The sequence below is a fragment of the Phaethon lepturus genome, unplaced genomic scaffold, assembly GCF_000687285.1.
Source record: "Phaethon lepturus isolate BGI_N335 unplaced genomic scaffold, ASM68728v1 scaffold4381, whole genome shotgun sequence".
Taxonomy (NCBI): Eukaryota; Metazoa; Chordata; class Aves; order Phaethontiformes; family Phaethontidae; genus Phaethon; species Phaethon lepturus.
The window spans coordinates 20,713-32,006 of record NW_010515394.1 but is presented as its reverse complement, the minus strand read 5'-3'; the positions used below and the strand labels follow the sequence as shown (position 1 = coordinate 32,006).

Sequence of the window (11,294 nt, the reverse complement as noted above, 5' to 3'; positions counted from 1 at the left end):
CCTACAGATACAAAAAAACCCCGATCAATCTAGAGAAGACAAAAGAGGCAATGACTCGTTGAAAACACAAGTTATGACCAAGAAAGGGTGAGGGGAACATTTCACAGCTTAGAGAGGGAGACAGGCCAGAGATACACTGGTGTCCACTCTTTGTTTTCAATAACCCAAGGCAGGTTTGAGGTGCTACCATAATGGGCAGCAGTATAAAATCCTGAATTCACTACTCTTGAGCACAAATGGCAATAATGCAAACTGGTAGGGAACAAGCCTTCTCAAAGGGAATAGTGGGAAACTTCTGGGCTCTCTGGGGGTTGGCATGTTGTGTTGGGAGTTGACTTGGTTCACAATCACTCTCCCTACTCCTGCACAAATGCACATTCCTTTCTAAAATGTAAATGGAGAGGAATGAGAAAAAAAAAAAGGGACAATGAATTCTCAAAGCTTCTTCCAGCTCCCCACTGCACGACAGCAGGGCAGTATTCCCAGAACACAGACAGTATATGTACTCGTTATGGTTGCCTTGGGCATCTTTTGGAGAGTTGGAAATTTTCTTGGCACTACTACTTCCTTCGTCTGTTGCAGAGACGTTACTTTCAGAAGCGCTATTCTCACTTCCTTGCTTTATTAGGGCGGTACTCTTGGGGGGTTTTTATGTTTGAAAGTAAAATCATTTTCTCCTAGTTCCCTTTCCTGTTTGTGGCTCATATTCAAAATAGACCCACTTTATTTCTAGTGATAATACTTCCTTCGCTGTCTGCGGATAAACAGGCTGAGGATCAACAGTTCATTTCCAGAAGCAAAATGATTCAGCGAAAGAAGAATGAGATAGATAAATATTAGGTATGTTTAATCTCAGATTAGCAGTCTCAGGACTTGCAAAAAGGAGACATTTCTCCTGCCAAGCACTTACTTTCTGCTTAAGTGTTGCCATAACATCTTCCAAGTCACGTGAGGGGACAGACTGTTTCAAATACCGATCAAATTTTCGATGACTCATCAATAGACTCAGCATCTTCCGCCCATAACACCTAACACAGGAAAGAGAGAAGTCAGTACAGGCTATTACTGGCTTTTCTGCCCTGTGAACAAATAAGGGAAAAGTGTTAATAGAATAAGCTGATATTTTAAACTCGTTATGTGCAATGCCTTCATGAGAAGGTGTTACCTATCCAGCAAAGAGAGATATTTACCTCCACTGGTCGCCACTGCACAGTGCTGCCAGCTGAACACAAGAGGCAAGAGGAGAACACGGGGCGACAGGAAAATACAGTTTCACTCTGCAGATGTGGCTATGCTTCTGTGGGATCAAAGGGTCCAGTGGGACGAGCGTAGCACATCTCCTGCTTTGCCATCAAGGCTTATTTGCAGGGTCTTCCTGCCATTGCACAATAATTTGCCTTCCTTCAACTGACAGAGAAGCTAGGACAAGTCGCCTCCTGCTTAGTATTTCTTATTCTGTACTAGACGTATGCCAATGGGCAGCTAGTTGCTCTCATGTTCTTAGCATGTGTCAATGGAAATTTAAATTAATAACCAAAGTAGGGAGATTTTGGTGGTTTGGTTTGGTTTTGCTACTCTGAAACTACAGATATCTTCAAGAGAGAATTTGGAAGTCGTTCAGCCACAGACAACAACATTACACATGCATTGGAAAGAAAAATTTGCGACTATCAGAGGCAACTAAATCTGCAGAAGAGGTTTAGAAAGACTGAGTACATTCTTTGAAGACAGCTCAAAGTTTTCGAGGACAGTCTTAACCTTACCAGAAATAAATGCTTGGGATCTTTCAGTGATGAACAGCGGCCAACGCTTCAGCTTTGCGTTGCACACAGAAGACCAAACAAATTGTTTGATTGACTGATCTGAGATCAGTTGATCTGAATAAAGAAATATTGCAGTCCAGGAATTTGACAACTGTCCTTGCTGGGCAACCTCACATTACCCAGTACAGTCACTTTTCCAGCCAACATTATCCCCTCGGTGAAGTAACTTTCTTAATATTTACCTTCCACTCTTTTTTGGTTTTATCATTTATAGCCAGACATCAAACAGTTTTCTAATTTCAGGAGGTGAAATGAAGAGCCTCACCTTGTGTCCTGATGACGGTCCTGAGCAAGCTTCACCACCGTGCACACCAGCAGCTCGGTGTTGTCACGCGTGCCCGACAGGAGCTTCTCAGCTCCGATTTGCTCCATTGCGGTCAGGAGGTGTTCGGCCGCACACTTCCGCACCAGGACGTTGCGGTGCCTGGACACAAGAGAACACACACCGGCGCAGAGGGAAAAGAGGGCCAGAAGCACAGGCCTTGGTCATAGTGTTGTCCCTGTCATTGCTGGGGGAAGGAGGCTTGTCCAAAGCAGGACAACAAAGCCGGTGAAGGGTCTAGAGCACAAGGGTCTTCTGAGGAGCGGCTGAGGGAACGGAGGTTGTTTAGGCTGCGGAAAAGGAGGCTGAGGGGAGACCTTATCTCTCTCTACAACTACCTGAAAGAAGGCAATAGCAAGTGGGTGTTGGTCTCTTCTCCCAAGTGACAAGTGATGGGACAAGAGGAAATGGCCACATGTTGCGCCAGGGGAGATTTAAATTGGATATTGGGAAAAATTTCTTCACCGAAACGGTTGTCAAGCATTGCAACAGGGTGCCCAGGTACCTGGTGGTATTTAAAGGACGTGTAGATGTGGTGCTTAGGGACATGGCTTAGTGGTCGACCTGGCAGTGCTAGGTTAACGGTTGCACTTGATGGTCTTAAAGTTCTTCTCCCACCTAAATAATTCTGTGATTCTATGTGTCCTTGCTGCAATTTGAGCCACCTGTAAAAGATTCTGTCCTCGGATAAACATAACGTTGGCACTGTACAGAGGAACTCCCTGCAAGGAAGAGGGTGGAATTCAATCTCCCTGGACTATCTGATACTCAATTTCCTTCCAGAAACTAACTCTGAGAAAGAGGGAAATGAAAGCCAATTCATGCTGAGACACCAGAGGGCTCCCACTACGCAGACAGAGCTGTAGCAGGATTGAGGCTTATTCCACCTGTTTATGTCCACATCTGCAGACCCTTCAAAAGAACAAATGGGGAGAAAGACCCTATGGGGCATGAAGCTGTAGAATACCCAGCAATGCAGCCAGCTTGTTCTTTGAGGCGTGGAAAGAGGTACGTTTGACTGTTTTACTCTTTTTAAAAGATGAGGAAAGAATAGCAGTCATTGTAGCCAGGTTGTCCTTTCTGGAGAGTGCCTATTTGAAACTGTCAGGCACAGCACTCATATTTTAAGGCAGCATTTGCTTCAGCTATCCCATGGGAGTCGGCCTGTGAAGGCGCCTGTAAAGTGATGACTGACTGACTGACTCACCATCTCAAGGCTAACATGCTGCATCAATTGGAATAGAAAGTGGAGCTTTAAGGACACAACAGTCAGACAGACTCCTCCTTCTCAGGAGCTGCACCTGCGGCTTCTGCCCCATGTGCTCCATGTCCCAGCAATCAGCCTCCTTATTGCTCAAGTTAATGTCACAATGACGATGCATGGTTTTTGCCAGCGCCTCTGTGGTTAGCGTTGTGGAGTAGCAAAGCGTGCTCGCTGCTGGAACTGCCATTGTCCCTCTTCCTGCAAAGCCACAAGGCTATATCAGCACTCTTTGCAGGGACTTTCACTTCCCCATCATTCACCACATCTAGGCAGCGTTGACAGACTGTGAGAACAAATAGGCTGTAGTAGGGCAGGAGTAGCTGACAAGTGGAAGGGAGCGAGGTTGAGATGAGAATCAAATCACCGAGTTCACAGAAGATGCAGGAGAAAGGGCCCTTTCCTCCCATCATTCCCCTTCTGCCTCCTGTCCCTTCCCTCTAGCCACACAATTTAAGGTCAAGGATATGCCTAAGAGAAGAACGACGTACTGGACTCCACTAGCCATGAGAGCAGTCATTGCTCGTGCAGGAGTCACGCTCCCCACCATGATCCCCAGGGATCGATTGGCTGTTTTCTGAATGAACTTGCTGGAGTCCCCCACCTTCTGGAGCAAGACCCGAGCAACCTCATCCACCTCGTGGTCCATGTGCTTCTTCATGGTCCTGAAGAGCTCTCCAAGTGTGCCGATGGCAAAGCGAGACATCTTCGAGCGGAGGTTGTTCACCTGGGCAAGTCATGAGAGGAAACATAAGAATCACCTTGTACAGAAGATCAGTTCCCCGAGATAAAAGTCCCAGGAAACAACAAGACTTCTTGCTGTGTCCAGGTGGAACGTCAGAGCACAGTAAAAGCAGAAGACCACAAACACAGGAAACACAGTCACTCCGACAGCAACTTCTTCTCTGGCCTCAGGCCCACTTACACAGTACAGTTTCAATGAGACAGCAGCCCTAAAAAATACTGTTTCACCTAGAACCAGTGTGATACTTAGCCCATAACATCGACTGCTTTGATTTTAGGCCCTATGATGGAAAACAAACAAAAAATTAAAGCAAGAGCTGTTTTTAAACTATAAAGGTACAATTCACTAAGACACGATTGCGGAAAAGTACACTTTCCTCTTGTCCAAAAATGCACCACTGGCAGTTTGAGCACTCAACCAGGACACAGCAAATATGGGCTCAAGTCTACAGACAAATTTGCAGCAGGGCCTTGAGTCCATCTGCAGCTCTGTCTACTCAGGAGAATCCTGGCTGTTGGACTCAAGGTACTCAAGGATCCTGGACATCCCATGCAATTACAGTTGCGGTCAGTGGGGTTTCACAGCATTCAGTGCTGCTCTGGAGTGTTCCCTGCTTCCAAAAGGCTCTCCCACAACAATAAGGAAGAAGCATCTCAGAGTCATGCGCTTCATTTGAAAGATAGTTTGAAGGACGGACCTGTGGTTCTTTCTGCCAGACTTAGTTGTGCCTCAATAAAAATGAGCCACATAAGTGCCAGAAGTGCTTGTGAAACCAAAATCTGGGACTGGAGTGAAATGAAAGCTGGAAGGTGTCTCTGCACATGAGTCAGATAGGAGGAAATCACCTCAGAACGGTAAAAGTGATGTAAAAATCAGATGAGCTAAGCTGAAAGGGTTGTTCCTAACCCTCACCTCAGAGTGGGAGAATCTGAGTCCTGCATATCTCAACAGAAAGGTTTGAAGAGTCCCACAACACAAGGGGCATCCAAGCCTCCAACACCATTAAACATTGGATAGAAGGACTGATTTTCATGGAAATGAGCTAAGCCTTACTGTCTTCTGCAAGCAAAGGAAAATCTAATATATTTGGCAATTTGTATTAAGAGTACAAGGCAGCTGGTTCAGGCCACAGACAAGTGCCAGGTTGGAAATATAGCCACAGATGTTATTAAGGAGCTTAGGTTGAGACCCCTCTGCTAACTGAGAGATGAGATAGTGAAGCTGTGCACGACTGCCCTGCAAACCCCACAGCCAGGCCGCTCCAAGCACTCGGTGGCTGCAGCACAGAACTCCATCAGTGCACAGGGCCAACAGGTCAATGGGAAGGGCAAATTACCAAAAAGCACACAGAAAGGAAGAAGGAGAAAACATCATCAGGAAACACTGGAAAATAAATACCTGCAGTCAATGCCCAGGATGCTGAGGAGGAGGAGGAAGAGGGATGAAGCTGGGAGGCAAAAGCTGCAGTGTTTAATTACAGCTTGGGCAGAGACTTGGGCTGTGGCAAATCACCTGGTCAGTGTCTCGGTTTCTGCATGTGTATATGGCATTTTAATGACACCTAGCTTGAAGAGGAGAGAGGCAGATGCCCTACATACCAGTGAATATACCTAGATGTACAGACAGATCATATAGGGAGGTGACATAGCTATTAGAAAAATGAGGTCTAAAAATAGGAGTGAAGGCAGACACTGAGCACATATGTCAATGAACAAGCACATACCCACTCTACACCTTGTACATGGGACACAATTAAACACACTGTTCTTACCTCTTTGGTAACTGCCAAGGAAACATCATGAAGTCTACAAAGAAGAACTTCTGAGTGGCAGATAGCCAGGCGTCTGATGCTGAGGAGTCCCTTCGCTTTCTGCTCCCTGAAAGGCAATTGCCAAAAAGATTGATTTTTCTCACCAACCAAGAACTAGGCAGCCCTCTGAAATGGCAGGGTGTTGGCTGAAACAAACAAAGGGAGGTACTTCTCATTGAATAAAGGAACTCACTGCCACAGGATGCTGTAGGGGTCAAAAGCGGACATAAATCCAAAAGGCAAAGAGATGGCTGTGGCCATTAAACAAGACAGCCTTTCTGAAATCCCTGGCACACAAAGTCCCTGTGTCGCTGCTTCCTAGAAGCTGGGAGTTTGTGCCATGGTTCTGTTTCTTGCACCCTCCCTGTACCTTGCCCCTGAGATACAGTCTTGCGTGGCTGTTACTGGGGCATTTTCCCTCTTTTCCATTCCCAGAGGGTGGTTTAGGAGTGAGTCTGCATTGTCACACCATAGCTGAGTTTGCATTCTGCAGTCTAGTTCCCTCCCAACTCCCCACCCCAAAGCAGTATGTTCTAAAAGATACCACACGTGGGCAAGCGCAGTTGAAATGCTGCATTTTCCAGGAAGTCCCTACTTAAAATAACAGCTACAACAGCAACGTGTTATTTAAAAGTCATAAAACCACGCATTTTTCAGCACTTTCTTCGTGACGGACCTGAGCTACATGAAGGCACCTGATGCAGGCACTGGCTCCCCAGGGCTGCAGGGCAGGCTGAGGACCCTCCCCACCGGGATCTCTGAGTGTAACCCAGAACCCCCACACGTGCAGCAGCTCTCTGTACCCCACACGGCACCAAATAGGAACCGGGAAGAGAAAGGGGAGAGGGGCAAAACAAAGCCATTGCACAATGAGATGCATCATGGAAGATTTTTCGGGGTTATCCCAGTGTGGATGGAGCCCTAGTGAATGTACGCTGACTCGGAAATCAAAAAGACAACCAATATCACCTGGAATTTGTAGAGTCTCCTCCTGTCTGTGTCTACTTTCAGGACACACTGTGATTATCAGCAAAACATCTTTGGCCCATAGTACGCAGTGAGGAGGAGAAAGTTTTGTTCGAGAAGTGCAAGATTCCTAAGGGATTTTTTTTCTTGTACCTTATCTTGTGCCACGAGCCCTTCAGGAGAAATGACAGACGGAGCATGCCTCAGTCCGTTTCTCAGAACCCACAGGCACTGCTGGGACTCACATGCAGGAGGCCACAGGGAGGCCCTGTGTCCTGCTGCTGCTGCCAGCAGCGGGACCAGAGATAAATCCGTACTCAGGCCCACCTGGGCCAGTGAGCAGAGGCCCCCAAATCTCTACACTCAAGGCCGCTTCCATCCTGCTTCTGGCTTCAGCCAGCAAATCATCTTGTTCCATAACTTTCTCTCTTCCCTGAAGATTTCACCTGCAGCTACATGGAGCAGAAGGCAAAGCCAGGAAACAGTATGGACCTGCTGCGACTCGCACCAAGGCAAATAAAAGGCTGCTCTCACATCTTGATGCTGTGACTGCTTTGGAGTGGTTTCACTAGTTCCCTTTGGACATCGAGGCTGTCTGGGCTCAGAGACACTAGAAAAAAACATTTCTAACTCACCGTTACACTGAGCGGGAGAAAGAGTGCACAGGGGACTTTCTTACCAGTCATCGCTGCTGAGCCATGCGAGCGCGTTGAGCAGTCCCTGCTGTGGGTTAGGGAAGGCTCGGGCTTCCTGGACGTTCCCACACTCCGCCTCTTCTCCCCACTCCAGGAAGTCCAGAGTAATGGCTGGCAGCGATACTGCTGTAAGGAGAGGGTCAGACATCAGCATCGCATACCCCGGGGCAAGGCACCCCACCACCAAGCAGGCTGCAACCCACTCTCCCAGCCAAGACTACATATGGATGCAAACTGGCATTGGTTCAGACACTTCCCTGCTGCTGTGTGGCTCATTGCTTTTGCCCGCGCCCAACCATCTCCCAGTCTTCCCCAGCCAGGCACCAGCTCCTCCTGTAAACCTGAACATCGCGCACACAGAGCCAGCTCCCAAGTCCATATAGGTACCACAGCCAGCTTGCAGATTCATGGTGCCGCAGAGCCCGTGCTCACCGGGAGACAGCACTGCCCAGCAAGACTTGCTGCCCCAGGACTAAGCTCCTGAGCTGAGCACATACCACCCTGTATCACCTCCCTGTTACCTGGAGCACTGGGGACAGAGGCACCCTGTAACTTTCTGAGGAAACACCTCCAGCTGCCCCCAGGGAGCACCAAGCCTGGACAGCCGAGTCCTGCAGGGCTCGGGTGAATCCCCAAGGAGCAACCACCAGGGAACAGTGCGATACCTGACCCTGTAAATCTGACCGTGCCTCTGTTTCCATTTACTTCAAATATTCTAGGTAGCAGTGTGCTATCTAGAGTGCACGTACCCAACAGTGTGTTGGGATTACCCTGCATGGCTCGACCTTAAGGAGAAGGAGCTGTGGCATTGAGAAGCTGGTAAACAGCTGGATATCTGCACGGCTCGGCCTTGCGGAGAAGGAGCTGTGGTAAACAACTAAGAAGAAGCGAGGAAAACAGGAACACCTGCAAGCAGCGAATCCTGACTGTGTGAGAGGCGCAGGGACAGCGCGTGATATTTTGTATATAGCCAATTGTAATAGTGGGTGTAACAAGTTGTAACCAATCATGAGTGTGTGCGCAGTGACTAAACGAAAATTATGATATATATTGGAGTCAGACAAGACAATAAATGGCTTCGGAATATAACTCTCACAGAGTTGTGAAGTCCATCTTTCTCCCGCAGCAGTGTGCTCTCTAGAGTGCACGTACGTTTTGGCACGCTATTGGGAAAGTAGTAGTTTATGGATTATGCTATTTTCCAAGTGTTATGAACATTTACTCTTTCAGAGGTACCCACTGGCTGTACTTCGAAGATGCTGAGGTGAAATTTATTTGTCATCAAATGTACTTGTGTGCAGACTGTGCAATGCCTAAGCTTCCTCTTGCGGAAAAAAGAAATTTCTAGTCTAGAGAGTTGTGACAAAAAAGCCTTCCAAATGTGAACTGAGAATAAAAATATGTAAATATAGATGCAAATTGTTGGCAAACACACTCTCTTGATGATAAATACATACAAGGTGTAAGAAAATTCAGATGACAAATGCATTTGTTATGAAACCTATTTGTCATCAAAAGCACCATAGGTAAAAAATGTCATGTCATGTCTTGCACTCAAAAGCTCACTTTCTAAAGTGTAGATGAAAACATCTGAGCTGTCTGAAGTATTGAGTATAAAGATTGCAGAGAATCTAGATGAACTGCTAGGGACTCTGTAGGTTTTTTATGCCACCTTGCATGTTCTACAAAGCGTGGAGGATGGGGGAACTGCAAAATCAAAAATATTCAGATGGGGACTACTTTGCATTTCACAGATATCCCTGTCACTGGCATCAGGGATTTCACCGTATTTGGTTGGGGTGACAGAAGAGGCGCTGCTGGCTCCCAGTTTGCGTTGCAGGCAGTGGCATGAGAGGGGCTAGAAGCCATTAAGCTCTTCCAGGTGCAATAGCGTGATTGCACCGAGTCACTCATTTCCATGCAGAGACAACTTTGCTGCAATAGTAGAAATGCTGGCTGGAGAGCCAGGCAGCAGCACAGGCAGAGGGCCAAGATGGTCAATGGCTAATTGGTCATGGTGGCACACACATGTGCACAGTGAGCACACCTTGCCAGACTGCACCGGAGCTCAGCCCTGCAGTTACAGCTGCCTCTCGGCACCAGTGTTCTATTTTGGACTATCAGGACAGGCAAAAGCTAGAGCTTAAGGATCTACTTTATTCAGCCCAGCTTCCCAATGGATCTGTAAGCCCCAACTACTCCAGTATCACCAAGCTGGAGTGAATCCAAAGCAGGTTTGCTCTCAATCCTCAGCACCTGAGATCCTACCTGTGGTTGAGGAATGAGGCAGTCTGTGCTCCTTGTGCAGTGAAAGAGCTGGTGCAGGGGCTGCAGCGGAGCGGACTCACCTGAGGAGCTGTGTGGGGAGCTGCCACCCTGGCTGATGACGGGGATGCTGGGCAGTGAGGGCCGGTTGACCCGCTTCTTCAAGGCAGAACCAGTGCGCTCTCTGCATGCATTGCTCGTGCTCTGGGCAATGGAAGCTGGCCCATTGACAGGTGGTAGGCTAAAGCCTGCAGAGACCAAAAAGGACCTTGTAAAGTGGAGAGTGCTGGACAGGCTGGACAGGCTGGCTGTGGGCTTGGAAAGGGCCAGAAATCTTGCTGGAGCTGGGTCATATCCCTTTGCTGTCCCAAACAACTCCAAGCATAACAGTTGCACACTAACGTGGAACAGCAATCACAGAATCATACAATCACAGAATAGTTTGGGTTGGAAGGGACCTTTAAAGGCCATCTAGTCCAACTGCCCTGCAATGGGCAGGGACACCTTCAAGTAGATCAGGTTGCTCAGAGTCCTGTCCAGCCTGACCTTGTACGCCTCCAATGACGGGGCATCAACAACTTCTCTGGGCAACCTCTGCCAGTGTTTCACCACCCGCAACATCGAAAATGTCTTCCTTATATCTAGTCTAAACTAAAAGTCCTGTTTTAGTTTAAAATCCCATGCAGTGATGCTTTCCCTAAGGAAATGAGAAAACCTCAGTACTGCTTGTCTTGCGCTTTCCTTTTTCAGAGGCTGGGTAGGGAAGTTACATTTCTGGGGCTCCCACCTCAGCACCCCTCACCAGTACTTCATAAAACAGTAGCAAAAAAGAGCAGAAAACCCTGTCCGATGCCCTTGGGCTGAGTGCTGACTCTTAACGTTCGCTGCCACTAAAGTCACAGTAGCACGTGCAGCAGCACAATCGGAGACTGTCAGCTGCAATCAAGTTTCTAATGCTGCTTGCTCCTGTGGATAAAATATAAGCACTGGTGTCGTGGTTTAGCCCCAGCCAGCAACCAAGCACCACTCAGCCGCTCACTCACTCCCCCTCCCTCAGTGGGACAGGGGAGAGAATGAGAAAAAAACCTCATGGGTTGAGGTAAAAATAGTTTAATAGGACAGAAAGAGAGAAAAAATCAACAATGATAACAACAATAATAATACCGACAGAGGAATGTACAAGAACAAGTGATGCCCAATACAGCAATTGCTCACCACCTGGCAATCGATAGCCCGTCCCTGAGCAGCGATTTCCGCCCCCCCGGCTAACTCCAGTTTATGTACTGTGCATGACGTCATATGGTAGGGAATATCCCTTTGGCCAGCCTGGGTCAGCTGTCCTGGCCATGTCCCCTCCCAGCTTCCCGTGCACCCCCAGCCTCCTCGCTGGCAGGCCAGCACGAGAAG

The 11,294-nt window shown here is 47.9% G+C and overlaps 1 protein-coding gene across 1 annotated transcript in view; it reads right to left on the bottom strand.

The window, feature by feature from the left end:
* The window catches only part of FAM179A (family with sequence similarity 179, member A), a 32,417-nt gene that overhangs the window by 11,285 nt on the left and 9,838 nt on the right, over positions 1–11,294 (bottom strand). Inside the window, 7 exon segments of the mRNA XM_010295757.1 lie at positions 723–754; positions 911–1,028; positions 2,089–2,247; positions 3,898–4,133; positions 5,923–6,028; positions 7,607–7,748; positions 9,971–10,135. Coding sequence (XP_010294059.1) covers positions 723–754; positions 911–1,028; positions 2,089–2,247; positions 3,898–4,133; positions 5,923–6,028; positions 7,607–7,748; positions 9,971–10,135 — 958 coding nt within the window.